General features: G+C 51.9%; 1 protein-coding gene across 7 annotated transcripts in view; it reads right to left on the bottom strand.

Moving 5' to 3' along the window:
• CRACDL (CRACD like) overlaps nt 1-16582 on the bottom strand; it is a 121357-nt gene that overhangs the window by 9286 nt on the left and 95489 nt on the right. For all 7 annotated transcript variants that reach the window (XR_004475660.2, XM_033401831.2, XM_049696205.1 and 4 more), the window contains one exon: nt 11267-12839. Coding sequence is in view for 6 of the 7 variants with exons in the window: in XM_033401831.2 (XP_033257722.1) it covers nt 11267-12839 (1573 nt within the window). In the remaining variant the exon portion in view is untranslated. The remainder of the gene's footprint in view (nt 1-11266; nt 12840-16582) is intronic.

The raw sequence follows: 16582 nt of genomic DNA, 5'->3' as shown, positions 1-16582 counted from the left end.
GCTACCAGAGAACTTGGGCTTTTAACGCTCACGTGAGCATCTGTAAAGCCGCGCCGAGCATTTTAAGAATGAGAAAGGGTTTCTGGCAGAGAAAGCCCCCATTTTTAATAATGGCGACGCGGCTGTGTCCCCGCTCCACCTCCGAAGGAAACTTACCATTCCTTCCTCTGTTCATCCAACAAACACAGTCAGCCCTCGTCCAGGAATTCTGTATTTGACAATTCGCCTACTCGCTAAAACGTATTTATAACCCCCCAGATCAACAGTCCTGACCCTTCATGGTCATTTGCAGACGTGCACAGAGCGATGAAAACTTTGAGTCCTGGGATGAACACGTTCCCAGCGGATGTGGAACAAGGGGATGCTTCTTTCATGTTTCTGCTCTCAGGCTGTAAACAAGGGTCCTTTCACAGTGTACTTAGGGTCACATTTTTTGCACTTTTGTGTTTTTTCTTGGTGATTTTACTGTCTAACATAGCCCCATATCTACTGAAGTGCTGTCTGGGGCCCCTAAGCACGAGAAGGCAGTGCTGTGTGTTATGGAGAAGACACGCGTGTCACACGAGCGTCGCTCAGGTGTGAGTTATACTGTTGTTGGCTGGGAGTTGGATGCTCGTGAATCAACAATACACATCAAATAAGCTGTCTGTAAACAGAAACACACATAAAACAAGGTTATGTATCCATCACTTGAGAAAAATGTGATTGCGCGCTCACAGGAACCTAACCCTTTATTCCCCCTGGAGCGACGGTTCACGACTCGCTAATTCAGTGTCTGCGGCGACTTTATAGAACACAGCTACCGTGAAAAACGAGAATCAACTGTACTGGGTGAGCACAGGCCCCGTGGGAGATGCTGAGTCTACGGAGAGGAAGGATGTCTCTAACCCAGTGCACCCCTCCAGCGCAGGCACGCAGGCTCTCCTACCAGAGCGACCAGGGATAGAGGGGTCCTTCCACTGCTGACACGTGGCCACCGTCCGGGAACGAGTTCTAGAGCCCACTGGAAGGGGCACCGAGGGGCCTCCGGGCACTGGTCTCATTCTGTTTCTTGGTCTGGAGTGTGTTCCGTGTCTGAAAATTCATTGAGCAGCATGTGCCCGTCTCTGCATGTATATCATTCTCCAATCAAAAGTAAAAAACCAGAACAAAAACACAAAAGCCACTCTAAGAGAATCACAACTCACGCGGTGCTTGGACAGTGACCTGGAGAAGGATCCAGCTCCCCTACCATCCGCTTCACTTCCCTCCGGGACCACCTGCTTTTTCGACTGCTGCCCTGCACCCCCCTACTGTTGCTTTTCCATTCTCCAATGGCTTACCCTGAATCCCTCTTCCTGCTTCCATTTCCTCTCCTAAATAAGACCACAGATCAGCAAGGGCAGAGAACCTGCCTCTCTAAACTCAGTGGCCAAATGCAGCTCTCAGGGAGGAGAGCCACTGCATCTGAGAGTCTCTTTCTCCGCCACCAGGGCAAACCGGTCCTTACCCCTTTCCCTCCTTCTAAGTCAGGAGGCACTGCTGGGATCTCGTCACCCCAGCTCCCCTGAAATCTACCTTCCCTTGACCTACTCATTGACCTGATTTGCATGTGCAGGGCCGGGCATCTGATCACAGGCAGACACGTGTACTGGGGGTGGGGCCCAAGGGTCAGACACTTGGCCAAGCTCTTTGCTTGAGTTCAGGGGCTAAGCCTGGGCCTCAGCATGTGAAGGCTGGCAGACCTTGTCCCAGTGTCCAGCCTGAACCCCACACCTCACGGTGGCGACCAGGAAGCCAGCGGCAGGCTCCAAGGGTGCAGACTTGTGATGGAGGAGCTTAGATTGAAAGTCCATTTGCTCACGCACCACTGTGTATGCAATTAAGACCGTCTCCAAGCAGAAGGCAATGACCAAAGTCCTTCTCTGAGTACAGAGACAGCTGGTCTCCATTACCTGCCAGGTGATATAACTGGGACCTTATAAGCAGATGGGGATGGAAAGGCACTGTAATTCGAAAATAACTTTGAGCTCAGCAAAGGAGGAAGAGTAATGAAACTATTATATTACACGGCATCCTCCTACAATTCAGAATGTAAACAGTCACCCCACCTTGGATTCCCGGTGGCTCTCCAGGAACAGCTGGGATTCTGTCTCGAGTGGCCACCGGGTGGCCAATCAGTGGAGGGACGGCTCTTGTCCACGGAGCTTGGATCTGCCCTCTTCTATTACACCTCCCCCTCCCAACCCCAGACAGGTAGGGACCTTTCCCCGATTCATCACTCAAGAAACGTTAACAGCTAATGGTTACTAGGTCTCGGTTTTCAGAGCAGTATCACATTCATAATGACCCTCACAACTCGCCTTGCAACGTAGAATACTTTCAATCCCCGTTTCAGAGACGGAAACACAGAGTCTCACTGTGTAGAGGACTTGCTCAGGGTGACATGGCCAGTGTGTCACCAAGGGGGCACTGGACACAGGCCTCTGGATCCCTAACCTTCATTCACTACATCGCACACCGTATCATATTAAGGGGAATGACCCCACAACTTTCCCACATGTCATGCCTTCCCATCATTGCTTATCATGGAGTAACAAGCAACTGTTACTCACCCTGGCACTACTGAGGCTTGGGGCTGGATAATTCTCTGCTGGGGGGCGCTGGGGGCCTGTCCTGTGCATCGTAGGACGTTTAGCCTCCTCCCACTCGATGCTGGTGGTATCTCCCTTCCTTGCACTGTAGTTGTGACATTCGACCACGTCTCCAGATACTGCCACGTGTCCTCCGGAGCACACAGCCACCCCCCATTGATAACCCCCCAACAGAGCATTATAGTGAAGACACTGGCCGCAAAGATGGTCTATACGGCCCCAAATGCCGCTTCCCCCCAGCCCCCCGGGTCACATGCCAGGTGCCTCTGGGCAAGTCTTTTGACCTAAGTTTCACCGCGGTCACTTCAGAACACGGCGTCACCTCTGGGCTGAGTCAGGGTTGTCTCCTGCCTCCTCGAATGCAGGACATCTGAGCTGGGGGTGGGGGGCGGGTCCTTCCCCAGGGGCTGGGGGTCTGGGAAGGAGGGGGTGGGGGATAGGCAGAGCTCTCCTGTGACCGGCGCCTGCCACTGTCCAGGTGGGCTGTGTCCTGGGTGCGTCTGGCAGAGTCCCAAACTGACTCTGAGAGATTCCCACCCACCACCCACCCTCCCCGGCTAGCTCAGCTCCCCTCCACCCACACCGGCTCCTGTCCCCAGAGTCCCTGTGCCCTGTCCCTGTCCCGTGGGAGGCCCTCTCGGGACGAGGGAGGCTCCCCTGGTGCCACCCTGTTGAGCTGAGGACTCACAGAACTGCAGCTGTGACCCCTGCAAACGCTCTCTCTTCCTCTCCCCTCTTAGGACCCCTGTGTACACTCAGGGCGGTGGTGGTGGCCCGTGGCTCCCACAGTATTCTGCACACGTTCTCTCTGGGGTCTCACGTCTACGCAGCCGTGCCTGCAGCAGAACCGGGACAGGAGAGTCCACGCCCGCTCGCTGGTCTCCGCCGCCCAGAGGAGGTTTCGGTACCTCCTTAGGGAAGTACGACTTGTACCATGTGAGACTGTATCACAGTTGGCAGTGAAAATGCTCTTGCTGCCCCGTGAGTTACTACTAACCTCATTTTACAAAGGAGGAAGTTAAGACACAGAGGTTGAGAAACTCATTGGCTCCGAATCCCACAGCCCCTGAGGGGTGCACCTCAGAGTCAAGCCTCCAAACCCAGGCTCTTCAATCTCCCCACCCAGCACCTGCCTGGCTTGCTTCCCAGCCTTGTCCCAGCACCTGGTCACACACACGCGCGCGCGCGCGCGCGCGCACACACACACACACACACATACACACACACACACACACACACACACACACACACACACGGCTGAGGGCCACCCACTGCAGGCCAGGAGCCCCGCCCCTCCCCCAGGCACAGACACTGCAGAGGATCAAAGCCCCTGATGTTCTCAGGGACCAGGTGGCAGGGGTGGGGCTGGAGATATCAGAGGGAGGGAAGGAGTGGGAGATGGACTTGGGAAGGCAGAAATGTTGATTTTGGCCAGAATCTAAGAAGCCTTAAATGCCTCACGCAGGACTTTGAATTTTATTCTAAATATAATGGGAAGGCATCGGGACGTTTTAAAGAGGAAAGCTCCGCTGTTAGACCCATGACTTGGGAAGAGAGAGTGAGGAGAGAGTTGCGGGAGGAGGTGCTGCAGGTGTCAGGTTAGAGGTTGCTGAGGGCTGGCCTGGGTGCAGGTGGATAAAGACATGTCACATTAGGATGACCAGGACTTGCTGACCAAGGTGTAAAACATGACTGACATTCTTCATCCATCAGATTGAAAAAAAAAAGAAATTAAAAATAGACTGATAACACCTAGTGCTGATGAGGGGGCGGAGAAATAGTCTCTGCTCTGCTCTTGGAAGTGTAAACTGGTACGACCTTTACGGAGAGTCATCTGAAGTTGTGTATTAAATTAAAACTTCACAAGCTCTGTGAGCCAGAAAACCCACTTTTAAGAATCTAGCCTAGATATGGAATTCCCTGGCCGTCCAGTGGTTGGGACTCCACACTTTCACTGCCAAGAGCCGGGGTGCAATCCCTGATCGGGGAACTAAGATCCCATAAGCCGCAGAGCGCAGTCAAAAAAGAAAAAAAAGAAGAAGACAAAAAAGCATCTGGCCTGGAGAAACAACTGTGTGAACACACACAGCTAAAACGAACAAGGAGGGTGACTGCACCACTGTTAGCAAAAGGGAAAAACCTCAAAACAATTGGAACTCCCTTCAGTAGGGGAATGGCTAAATAAAATATGGTACATGCACTCTGTAGCCCTTAAAAAGAATGAGGACAAGTGGCTCATTCTGATCAGAAAAGATGCCCAGTCTTTCTTGTGGACTGAAAATATCTAATTGCAAGCCAACATGCGTTTTTGTGATTTTTAAGAAAGGATTGCTGTGCCTATATATCAACATTGATGTACCTACGACTGCAATGGCCATGGGAAAAGAGCTGGGATGAATCTGTTAGTGTGGTTCCTTGTGTGTGTGTGTGTGTGTGTGTGTGTGTGTGTGTGTGTGTGTGTGTGAGATTAGAGAGGTTCAGAGGTGGGTGAAAAGGAGGCTACTACCTATTTTTTGTGCCATTTAAAAGATTATTTTAAAATTTGCATGTAGTGAAATGCATCTTTTCTGTCGTACAGTTCTATGAGTTTGAACACATGCTTCGATTCTTCTAACAACCATCACAAATGGGCTGCAGAACAATGTCAACACCCCACAAAATTCCCTGGTACTACCCCTTTGTAGTCAGACCCCACCCTCTACTCCCAAACCCTGACACCTGCTGATCTGCTCTGTCTCTGTATTGTTGCCTCTTTCAGGCATCATATAAATGGAATAATACACTTGATAATCTTTTGAGACTGGCTACTTTCACTTAGTATATGCATTTAAGATCCATCCGTTATCGTGTGTGTCAACAGTTCATTCCTTTTCACTGCTGACTAATATTCCATTGTGTGGGTTGTTTATCCACTGGCCAGTTGAGGGATATTTGGGTCGTGTCTAGTTTTTGGTGATTATGAATAACACTGCTATAAACATTTGTGTTCAGGCTTTTGGTTAACCTAAGTTTTCCTTTATCTAGGATAAATACCTAGAAGTGGGATTGGTGAGCTATAAGGTAAGTGTACTTTTAATTTTGTAAGAAGCTGCCAATTTCCAAAGTGACTGTACCAGGGACTTCCCTGGTGGTCCAGTGGCTGAGACTCCACGCTCCCCATTTAGGGAGCTCCCCATTTAGGGAACTAGATCCCACATGCATGCCGCAACTAAGAGTCCACATGCCCCAACTCAGGAGCCTGCTGGCCACAATAAGACCTGGCACAGCCAAATAAATAAATAAATAATAATAAAAACAAAAACAAAGTGACTGTACTGTTGTGCATTTCCACTAGCAATGAGTGAGAATTCCAGTTGTCCTGCAACCCCCTGGGCACATGGTATTATCAACATTTTTAATTTCAGCCATTCTAACATGGCTAAAATGAGATACTAATGTGAAAGTATCTCATTATGGGTTTTTATTGGTGTTTCTCTAAGGGTTAATGATGATGAATATCTTTCATGTGCTTATCTGCCATCTGTATATTCTCTCTGGTGAAATAACTATTCATATCTTTTGCCCATTTTCTAATGTATTTTTTGGTTTTGTACTGTTGAGTTTTGAGAATACTTTATATATTTTAGATACCAGTCCTTCACTGGATATATGGTTTGCAGATATTTTCTCATAACGCATAGCTTGTCTTTTCATCCTCTTAATGGGGTCTTTGGCAGAGCAAAAGTTTTAAATTCTTAAGTCCAATTTATCAATTTTTCCTTTCATGGATTATGCTTTGATGTCAAGTCTAAGAACTCTTTGCCTAGTCCTATGCTCCAAACATTTTTTTCCTAAGTTCCTACAAGTTTTATAGTTTCATTTTACCTTTAAAAAAATATATATTTATTTATTTGGGTGCACCAGGTCTTAGCTGCAGCATGTGGGATCTAGTTCCCTGACCAGGGATTGAACCCGGGCCCCCTGCATTGGAAGCAGAGTCTTAGCCACTGGACCACCAGGAAAGTCCCCTCATTTTACTTGTAAGTCAGTGAATCCTTTGAGTTAATTTCTGTATATGATGTGAGACTTTGGTCAAAGTTCACGTTTTTGCATATGGATGTTCACATGCTCCACAACCATTTGTTGAAAAGGTGAAGTAAAACCAAACGATATGGCCACATTTTTTACAAGGGTGCAAAAGTAATTTGCCTGAGCTCCGTGGATCTGTAAATTTGTTTTTCCAAAATGTAGGAAGTTTTCAGTCATTATTTCTTCAGGTATTTTTTTCTATTCAAATCTATTTCTCCTCTTCTCTTGGACTCCTATGACATGAATGTTAGACTTTTTAATATTGTTGCTCCGGCCCCCAAGGCTTTTTTAAAAATCTTTTTTTCTCTTTGTGTTCAGGATGTTTTCTATTGATCCATCTTTAAGTTCACTGACCCTTTCTTCTATCATCTCCATTCTCCTAGTGAACTCTTCCAGTGAATTTTTAATTTCTGTTATATTTTCCTGTTCTAAAATTTCTCTTTGGCTTTTAAAAATAGCTTCTGTTTGTTTACAGAGAATCTTCCCATTTGTTTCAAGAGTGCTCACCCTTACATGTTGGAACCGTGGTATAACAGTTGCTTTAACATCTTTTTCTAATAATTCCAACCTTTGGATCATCTCAGGGTTGATGCTTGTTGATTGCCTCTTTCTTTGAGAATTCTTTTGGTTTTCATGGTACTCTGTAGGTTGAATAATTTTGGGTTGTATCCTAGACATTTTGAGTATTATGTTGAGACTTGGTCCTGTTAAAATTCTCAAAGGTTCTTCTGTGCTGATCTGCAGGTGCATCTCAGGGCCAAGCCCAGGATTTCATACCTGTCTGTGAAGGACCCTTCTCAGGTGTTTCCCTTCTGTGGTTTTTCACACCCCAAGATTCTCTGGCTAGAAAGCTGGGATTCAGCCTCTGCGTTGCTCTGCACTCTTATGACCGGGACCACCTGAGGGGCAGAGTGGCGAGGGAAGGGAACCTGCAGGACCACCAGCACAACTGTTGAGGGGGTGTGGCTTCACTACGGGCTCTGCTACGGCGGTGTCCTAGCTGAGGAGAGTGATCGCACTGGGAGGCAAGCGAGGATGAGTGGAGGTACACAGTCTGAGGAGCACAGGAAAGGCGGGGAAATGGAGGCCCAGGGTGTGGACCACACTTGCCAGGAAGGGACCATGAGGGTATGGATAAGGCTAAAAAGAAGGGCAGGTGTGAACAAAGTTGCTTTTCTTTAAGAATAAAAGACCTGTATATATATACAAAAAAAAAAAAACAAACAACCAACCAACACAAAATCCCACCAAACTCCTTGTATTCTACTCAAATGAACTTGAATACGCTGAAATAACTTTGTCGTTAGAGACAGTGACAGTCTTTTCGAGCTCATTTCCTCCAGAAAATCTCCCTGCCATCCAAAGAAAGATGGGCATCTACCTACAGTCGCCGCCACCTGCCTCCCCGGGCCCCTAAGCTCCCGGACAGCAGGGCTGGCGTTCTCTTCCTGACCACCTTTTAGGGCCAGCACAGTGCAGTGTGCATGGCAGGAGTACATGAATGTTTGTTGGAAGAACGAATATGCATGAATGAGTGAGGACTGGCTCCAGGACCTGGTGTGCCACTGTCACCAGCCTGGTCTGGAGGGAACGAGCATGGACTAGAGGCAGGGGCTGGTGATCAAATGAGGCCCCTGGTGAGAACAGTGCTTTGTCTAGCTACTCTCCAAAATATCTAAGTGTCTACCACTAGAAAATAAAACACACACACACACACACACACACACACACAGAGGAGACTAGAAGGAAGGCCAACAGGGATAACATCCAGAGAGTGGACCTACGGACGACTACTTTTTTCTGTACGTTTTGTGTATTTCACCATTTTTCCTGTTCCAATTCTAATCCTGAGCGCAGGAAGCTGCTTCCAGACTGGTGATTTAGACTGGGACGGACTGGCCCCACAGGAGGATGGGGACCGTCTGCACACGTGAACAGGGCTGATAACCCAGGGCCATTCACCTCCTATGGCAAGTGCGCAGACTGACTGGTCTCCTTTGCATCAACGAGCACAAACATACTGGGCTCACAGCGACCACCCCAAGGTGCCCTGTGAGGCTCAGCCCGGTCAGCAAGCTGGGCTCCTCTGTTTATTGCCAACAACCATCTTATCCTCCCTGAATCCCACACCCCCGGGGTTTCTCCGTCTTCAAGGAAGGAAGACAGGGTGTAGGGGACAGGTGGGGGAAGAAGCAGGAGTGCTGGGACAAACTAGATGGAGTCCCGGAGATGGAACTGTGCCCATCTGGGACACCTCCATAACCCAACTGTATGCTGCGCACCCCTGGAAGGGGGGCAGGGGAGATGGCAGCCCATCTGGGAGCTCTGGCTAAAAGCGCCTGCCACCACAAGATAATAAACAGCAGTAATTAGGCCTTCCTGGAAAACTGGGTAATACTGTTATTACAACGTTTTATTATCTGTATGTTTTACACGAATTTAATTGCCTTCAGCTGCTATAATTTGGGAGCCATGAGGGTGAGAGCAGAAATAATAACGAACTGAACCACAAGCAGACCCAGGGTCTGGGGAAGGGGTGGAGGCTGCTTCACTGATGGGCTCTGGGAGCCTGGGGCTCTGAGATTCTGATCTGGCCTGCAGGAGACAGCCCCCAGACCCCACGGTCCCAGGGGGCACCAGACAGCAGCCCTCAAATACCATCCACCCTGGGAGGGTCGGTTTCCCAAGAGAATGTAAGAATTATCTCCTCTCTTTGCATCGAAATGAAAATCACTACCCTTGCCCCCTAAAGCAACCTAGATTCTTCCACTCCAGAATTCATCTGAGTCGGTTACTTCTGTGGCTTAGGGAGTGCTAAGTCGGACAACACAACTCTCTTCTATTTAAGCAAAGCCATTAATAAATATTATATTGTACTTTACAAATCAAAAGAAAAAACAGAAGCTCTCTAACTACAGACCATTCCAGCCAGTTGACAGTGAACAAAGCCTGACTCTCACAGCTTAAGCTGAGGAAGTTATAAATTATCAACGTGTCGAGCTTCGCCCTCTGAAGCTTCTTTTCCAGATCTGACCGTGAAGCTGAGTATCCTGTCTTTAAGTTCTGTTCATTCAGCAAGAGAGACATCTTCAATTCTAGCTCACGAAGGCGGACGGTGCTGACGTCAGGGTTTTATCTGCACCCTCCTCCGCCCTGGCTATTGCAATGGCGTTTTGAATCACTCTGTAACAGCTTCAATAACCTGGAAATTTGCAGAGTGGATAATCAGCTACAGCTTGAACCTCCCCCAAAGTTCCCTCACCGATGACCCTAATGTAGCGGCAGCAGCAACAGCAAATCGCAGCGGAGCCAAGGGGCCTGGATCAGGAAGGCTGCACGTGTAGGCTCTTCTGGGGGCGTTTTCCCGAAACTTCTCCCTGGAATCGCCTGCATCTTTGGGTATCGCCTTAAGAATTTAGAGCCCTTTATACACTGCACTTTTACTAACTTCCTAGGAAGAAGACACAGAAGACTAGAACGTCTTTAAACCTGTCTTCGTGTGTGTGCTTCGTCCTCCTTTTAGGGTGTGGGGTCCCTGAGAGAACTGGGTTCTACTTCCTCTCCGTTCCACAATGCAGTGATTAAACAGAGTCCTGAACTTAGAGCAGCCACTTAAAATATCCTGAAAGTTGTGTTGTTGTATAAAATCTGCCATGGAAAATTTCTCCTTAGTGCTCCCGTCACACCCACACACGCACCCACCCACACCCACACCCACACCCACACCCACACGACTTGCATGTCTAGTTCCATTTTGGTACACTGACTTCCATCAGTAAAAGAAACCAACAACGAGAGATTCTTTAGCTCCACTGAAAATACCCGTTTCCAACAGATTCCATCTGAAACACTATATAGAGTGACAAATGTCAAAGACAGAGAAAGGTCATCTATTTTGTCTCTGCTCATTTTAAAAGACAGTTGCTTTACAAGATTCTTACATTCTGCCCCAATCTTAACACCATCTCCCTTTTGGGACAGTTCAGGCCCACCTGATGAAGAACTCAGATTTTACGAAGACTCAGGACTCCAATAGAGGGGACTCTTCCTGTGTGAGGCTGGGCCCTGTAAGCCTGATTATTATTAAACAGGATGAAATTCTTCCTTTGGGGAAAAGGTCAGAATGAACCTAAGTGACAGTGGAGCCAGATGCTTCATTTATAACCAAGAACCAGGTGAGGCCCCAGGAGGGCCTCCACCCATGAGAGCACACATTACCCAGGAGGGATACCCCTTCTGGAGGAAAAAGTGTCTGAGTGATCCACTGAGAGGCCCAGCTCCTCTCGGAAGACGCTGCGAAACGAGTTTCCACATTTTCCTGACTTCTCAGAACTTACACAAAACCTTGATATTTGTTTCCCTTCCCCAGTCTCTATTCCTAACTCTTGATCAAACATGTTGGTGGTACCAACAGGAATTTTGACTTTTCCTCCAGTTCCCCGGCAAGGTTTTTACCCAATGCATTTATATATCAATACCTTGCCGGACGTCCACTGACCTGATTTCCCCACAGCCCTGACCCTTCGCGAACACCCTCCCCAGGCTGCTCCACGCGGGCCTCTTACCAGCTGCCCTGTGGGGCGACTTCCTCTCCGCCGCCTGGCTCTCCTTCCTGGGGTCGGCGGACGGCCCTACCTTCTCGGGGTCCCGGGGGCTGGCGTCGGGGGGCGCGGGCAGCTGGGGGAGGGTGAGGGTCTGCAGTAGCGGCTTCCTGGGCAGGGGCGGCTTGGAGCTGAGCTGCTCGGTGGACCGGGTCTTCGCCTTCCCCGGCTCGTTGGGAGACCTGGCGCCTCGGGCGGCGGGGCCCGTCCCGGGCGGACCCTTGTCGTTCCTGGAGAGCAAGGTCAGCCCTCCTTTCTCCAGCCTGACCTCCGCGCTGTACCTCTTGATTCCCCTCCCCTCCGGGCAGGGCGCTTCTCTGTGTTTGAAGGACAGAGACGTGGAGCGGAGCTTGACCGGGAAGGGGCTTCCGTCCCCGCCCGCGGGCCTCTCCCGGGCGGCTGGGCCGGGGTCCGCGGTGGCCGCGTCCGGAGAGCCGCGCTCGGCCGGGGCGGGCGGCTTCCGAGGACCGGGCTTCAGGCCCTGGGGCTCGGCGGGCGCCGGGAGGTCCTCGAGGGCGGCCTCGCTCTTCCAGGCCGGACCGCTCCTGAGAAGCGGCAGCCGGACGGCGGGGCCTCGGGGCTCCAGCAGGCGGCCCCCCGCGCGCGGCCACTCGCGGCCCGACGACACCGAGAACTTTTTGGCGGCCCGCGCCTCGCGGCCTCCTCGCTCCATCTTGCGCTCCGGCGCCGCCGCCTCCGTGGGGGATCCCTCCCGCTCGGCCCTGGGGGGCTCCGGGGGCGCCGCCTCCTGGTCCAGGGATCGGGGCGCGGGCGCCTCTGCAGGCGACTCCGAGGCAGGCGGTGAGGGGGCCGCGCCGAGGTTCGCGTTCGCTGTCGCAGCCGAGGCCTTGTGCTTCAAGCAGCTCTTGGGGGCCGGCGGGCTGGGGGCCGGGGCTGCTGGCCCTGCGCCCTCGGGACCCGGAGCGTCCAGAGTCAGTCGCACCTCCTTCGGACCGGTGTGGTCTGGCCCATTGGGACCAGAGGGCGTCTCCCAGGTGGCTATGGGTCCGGGCTCGGGAGGGGTCGTGTCCCCCTCGGGGATGCAGGGAGATAATCGACCCTCGACGTCTCCCGAAGCACAAACCACCTCGTCTGCTGTGTCCCCGCCGGGGGGACACCGGGTTTCCAGGGACAGCTCCTCCCTTGGGTTTTCGCTGTCGGGATTAGGGTGAGGGTGCGGGGAGCCTTCTGGGCAAGTCGGGGACTCCGAGCGGGGGTGTGGGCTCGACACGGGCTCTGTGACCTCCATGACCCCCGGCGTGGCCAAAAGGCTGGAGGGGTTCTCCCCCGGGGGGTTCTCATCCTCGGTGCTAGCGGTGAACGCCGGGCAGTGCTGCAGGCGCGCCCGCCGCGCACGGGGCCCCACAGGTGGCAGCATGGTCGCCTGCCCCCCAGGCTCAGCGCCTCTGTCCTGTCCCCCCTCCTGCTGCCCAGAACTGGGCTTCTCCTCCGTGCTGGCTTTGGGTAGCGGCTTCTCGTCGTATTCCTCCTCCTCTGGGGTACACGTCAGATCGCTCAGGGATTCGGACTGTGCTCTCTAAGAGGAATAAAGTGGACAAAAGACAGCATCATCAGGACGAGTATTAGGAAGCCTATGGCCTCCCCATCGTGTTCAAGGTTTAATTAGGTTTAAGGGAAGCAGAATGTCTCTAAAGCTGGCACTCAAGTGGACATTCACACACAGCTGTCTTTTCTTAATCCTCCCTTACTGGAATCTTGCCTCCCAAGTTCAGCTTTCAGCAGAACTGAGGCCGCTATGCCCCTAAAATAAACGTTGCCTGAGGCTCTCGAGGCCAAGCTAGAAACCAGTGGACACTGCTCTACAGAGTGAAGCAAAGGGAAGGGGACTAGCATCGGCCGGGTCTGCCATGCTCTGTGCTCGACATGGTTACCTCACTAACTCCCTGATTGGCTCCAGTGAGGAGAGGATTATTATTTCCTGCTTGCACCTGGAGAACTGGGAACTCAGAGAGGTCCCTGCCTTGGCCAAGGCTGAGCTAATAAGTGGCCCAAGGGCAAAGCTGTTGCCCTCTCTGACCCCCTGTGCTGCCTCAGAGCCAGTGTCCCCGGCCGATTCCTTCTCTCTGCAGGGATGCACCCTCATAGCAAAGGCAGAGGCTGGTTTGCCTAAAACATGATTCCTATCATCCCACCACGGTCAACAGCAAACCATAGCTGACAGGATAACGCCCAAACTTTTCAGCTAAATTTGAAGTCTTATATTCTGCCGTTTTTTATTTTATTTTTTTTGTCTTTTTGAAATTTTTATTTTATGCTGGAGTATAGTTGATTTACAATGTTGTGTGAGTTTCAGGCGTACAGCAAAGTGATTTAGTTATACATGTATCTATTCTTTTTCAGATTCTCAGGTGGGGGGAGGGATAAATTAGGAGGCTGGGATTAACATAGACACACTACTATACATAAAATAGACAATCTATTCTGCCGTTTTAAATGGTCTCTCCCACTCCCTGCTCTGGTCAAGCCAAGCCCCTGCCATTTTACGTATCAGACTCTGGGCCTGAGTGACTGGCCGGCTGCCCTCCAGCCCACACCTCCAGGGCTCCACTAGCACCCCCAGAGCTAGCTCTGATCCCACTCCTACAGGAGGCTTTGCCTGGCTTGGCAGTAAGTCACAGCCTCGTGCTATTTTTCTTCCGAAAGGTCTCTGGAATCTAGATTTGGTCCACTTCCTCCCCACCATCCACAAAGTCAGTTCTTGCTCTCTTAGGAAGGAAAGGAGATCAAGGTAGTCATGATTCATTCACAAGCAAATGTGAAAATGACCGAAAGGCTGAGGGCACTGAGGCTGGTGTTTTTGAAAAGTTCCTGATTTCAGACCTGTCTTTAGACTTTATAGAGTCACCCAGGCTTCTGCACAAGGGCAGTGCCCTCCTTCCTTCTTTTTAGCAAACACCCAGAGAAGTGTTTGCAATAGGTTATTGTTGTTGTTGTTGTTTTAACATTTTCCAGCTGGCATCTGCTTGCTAACACAACATAACTGGGATGTTTGTGACGACACCTAAGCTAGCTTTGCCAAGATGCACAACGCTATTCCCCTGGATTCCAGAAGGGGAAGATGTGAAATCCCCAGAAGACTTTTCAAAAGCTGCAGGTTCCTAAGGTGTGACTGGCCTTTTGTTACTCCAGGAAATCCTCGATGTGGAAACCCCTTTAGGACGGTGGCTCATGTTTTCAAACTACTGGAACCCACATTAGGTCAACACAAAGCTGAGGAGCGGGCCTGGCTTGAGCACATCCAGCTTGAGCCACTGGCAGCTCCAAGGGGTTACGGTGGGAGGCCAGGCAGAAGGAAGGCTGGCACGGAGCGTGCGCTCCAGAGGGTGCCCCCCCGACCCCGATGCTGAGCAGAGGCTCTGCAGGGAACAAAGCGGCACCTACCCGAGCCTGGGCTCTCTGGCCAGGACAGCAGGAAGGATGCGGATACCCGCTCCACCTCCGCCACCCACACCTTGCCTCCCGCTCTGGGCCCTCAGAGCAGCTTCACCCCCTGGGACCCTCCCGAGGAACTGGAAGCAGGGGACCCACTGCTCAGCCCGCACCCAGATGGAGACTCTAGCATGGCTGCCTGCTCATCACCCTCCTCTCGCCAGAAAGAAAGTGTCTCTGGGCAGCACGCACATCATCTATGAGCAGAGGACGGGCACGATGGGCACCTCTCCCATCCACGGTGTGGAGAGGAAGCATCTGTTTCTGACACCCGGGACTTGCTGGCAGCTCTGCCAGCCAGGCGACCTCGGGCTAGTCATCTAATCACGCTGCTCCCGACAGAACAGAGTTAATAACATTCCCTCTCCTGGCACTGCCTGGGTTGGGATGAGGACCAGCTGGGGTGGTGAGATGTCAGTATAAACATTTACGGGCGTTCCACTTCTACTGCGCCAGAGCCACGACGGGGCACGGTTCTGAGCAGCAGGGTAACAAACATGCTGAGACAACCAAAACCTAAGCTGGCCTTCCGTGCGTTCCTCTTCCCCAACCCCTGCTTTGGCGGGGGCAGACGGGTCCAGCCAAATGCAGCCCTGAATAGGTTTTTCAAACTTGTAATAAGTATCACAATCTTGACAGCCAAGGTTTTCTGTTTGCTCGTTTTCCTGTGCCAGATGGGATTTTGGATCTATGAGCATCTGCTTCTCAGCCCCGTCATTCTCTGCAGCCAGGCGGACCCCACAGCCCGCTTCTCAGCTCCTCTGGGGATGAGGCATCGCAGGTACCACTGGGCAGCAGAGAAGGTGACAACCCTACATGGACCTCGAGCCCCTGGTCCCGTGAAGACAATGCACTGCACGAGCGAGTTCTCAGCTCCCAGAGGGACGAGCTGATGACTGCCCGGGCAGCACACCAAGGAGGGTCTGTCCTTACAGGGGCACCACCCCTGTGCTGCTAAGTAGGTCCTCGCCCCAGGCAGTGTCCATTCTAGCTGTTCAGCTTCTCCCTTGGTCATTCACGCGTTTGTTCATCCATTCACGCATTCCACTAACGTCCACGAAATGTCAGCTCTGTGACTAGTGTCACCCCAGGGCTAGAAGTACAGTCTGCTCACGGAAGACTGGCAATAAACAAGTGAGCACCTCCATTTACAAAGGTCACGTCCGTGTATAGCCAGTGCCGTGGAGGAAGTGCCCGGGGTGATGGGCAGGTGGGCTGCTTTCCACAGGACGTTCCTGGGGAGCCCCTTTGGGGAGGGCCTCGGAACCCATCCCCCAAGGACTGAGCAGGGGACACAGCCGGTCCCAAGGCCTGGGGTGGGAGGCAGCTCGGTGAGTGCCAGAAGCAGAAGGGAGGCCACAGCGTGCTGAGTGAGAATGGAAGGAGGTGGGCAGGGCCCGGCTGCGCCAGGCCTGCAGTGTGGACATCACACTGAAGACAGTGGGAAGGTAGGGGACGCAAGGCGCAGAGCAGGTTCTTGGTAAGCATTGCAGAATGAAGACCGAATGAATGAGTGCTTAGGACGGGAGGGACATATCTGAGTTAGGTTGAAACCATGAGCACCCCCAGCTCCTGCAGCATGGTCATGGTCCCACAGCCCTCGCGGGGGGGAGGGGACCAGGGGCTCGAGGTCCATGTAGGGTTGTCACCTTCTCCACTGCCCAGTGGTCATCCCCAGAGGAGCTGAGAAGCGGGCTGTGGGGTCCGCCTGGCCACAGAGAATGACGGGGCTGAGAAAGAGATGCTCGTAGACCAACATCCCCTCCCTCCTTCTCTCAAGACAAGATGGTGGGGTGTTGAGAAGGTACCCTGGACCAGCTCGGCACTTCG

Source organism: Orcinus orca, chromosome 13, assembly GCF_937001465.1.
Source record: "Orcinus orca chromosome 13, mOrcOrc1.1, whole genome shotgun sequence".
NCBI lineage: Eukaryota > Metazoa > Chordata > Mammalia > Artiodactyla > Delphinidae > Orcinus > Orcinus orca.
Note: the sequence above shows the minus strand (reverse complement) of the source record. Positions and strands in the feature narration are given on the sequence as shown.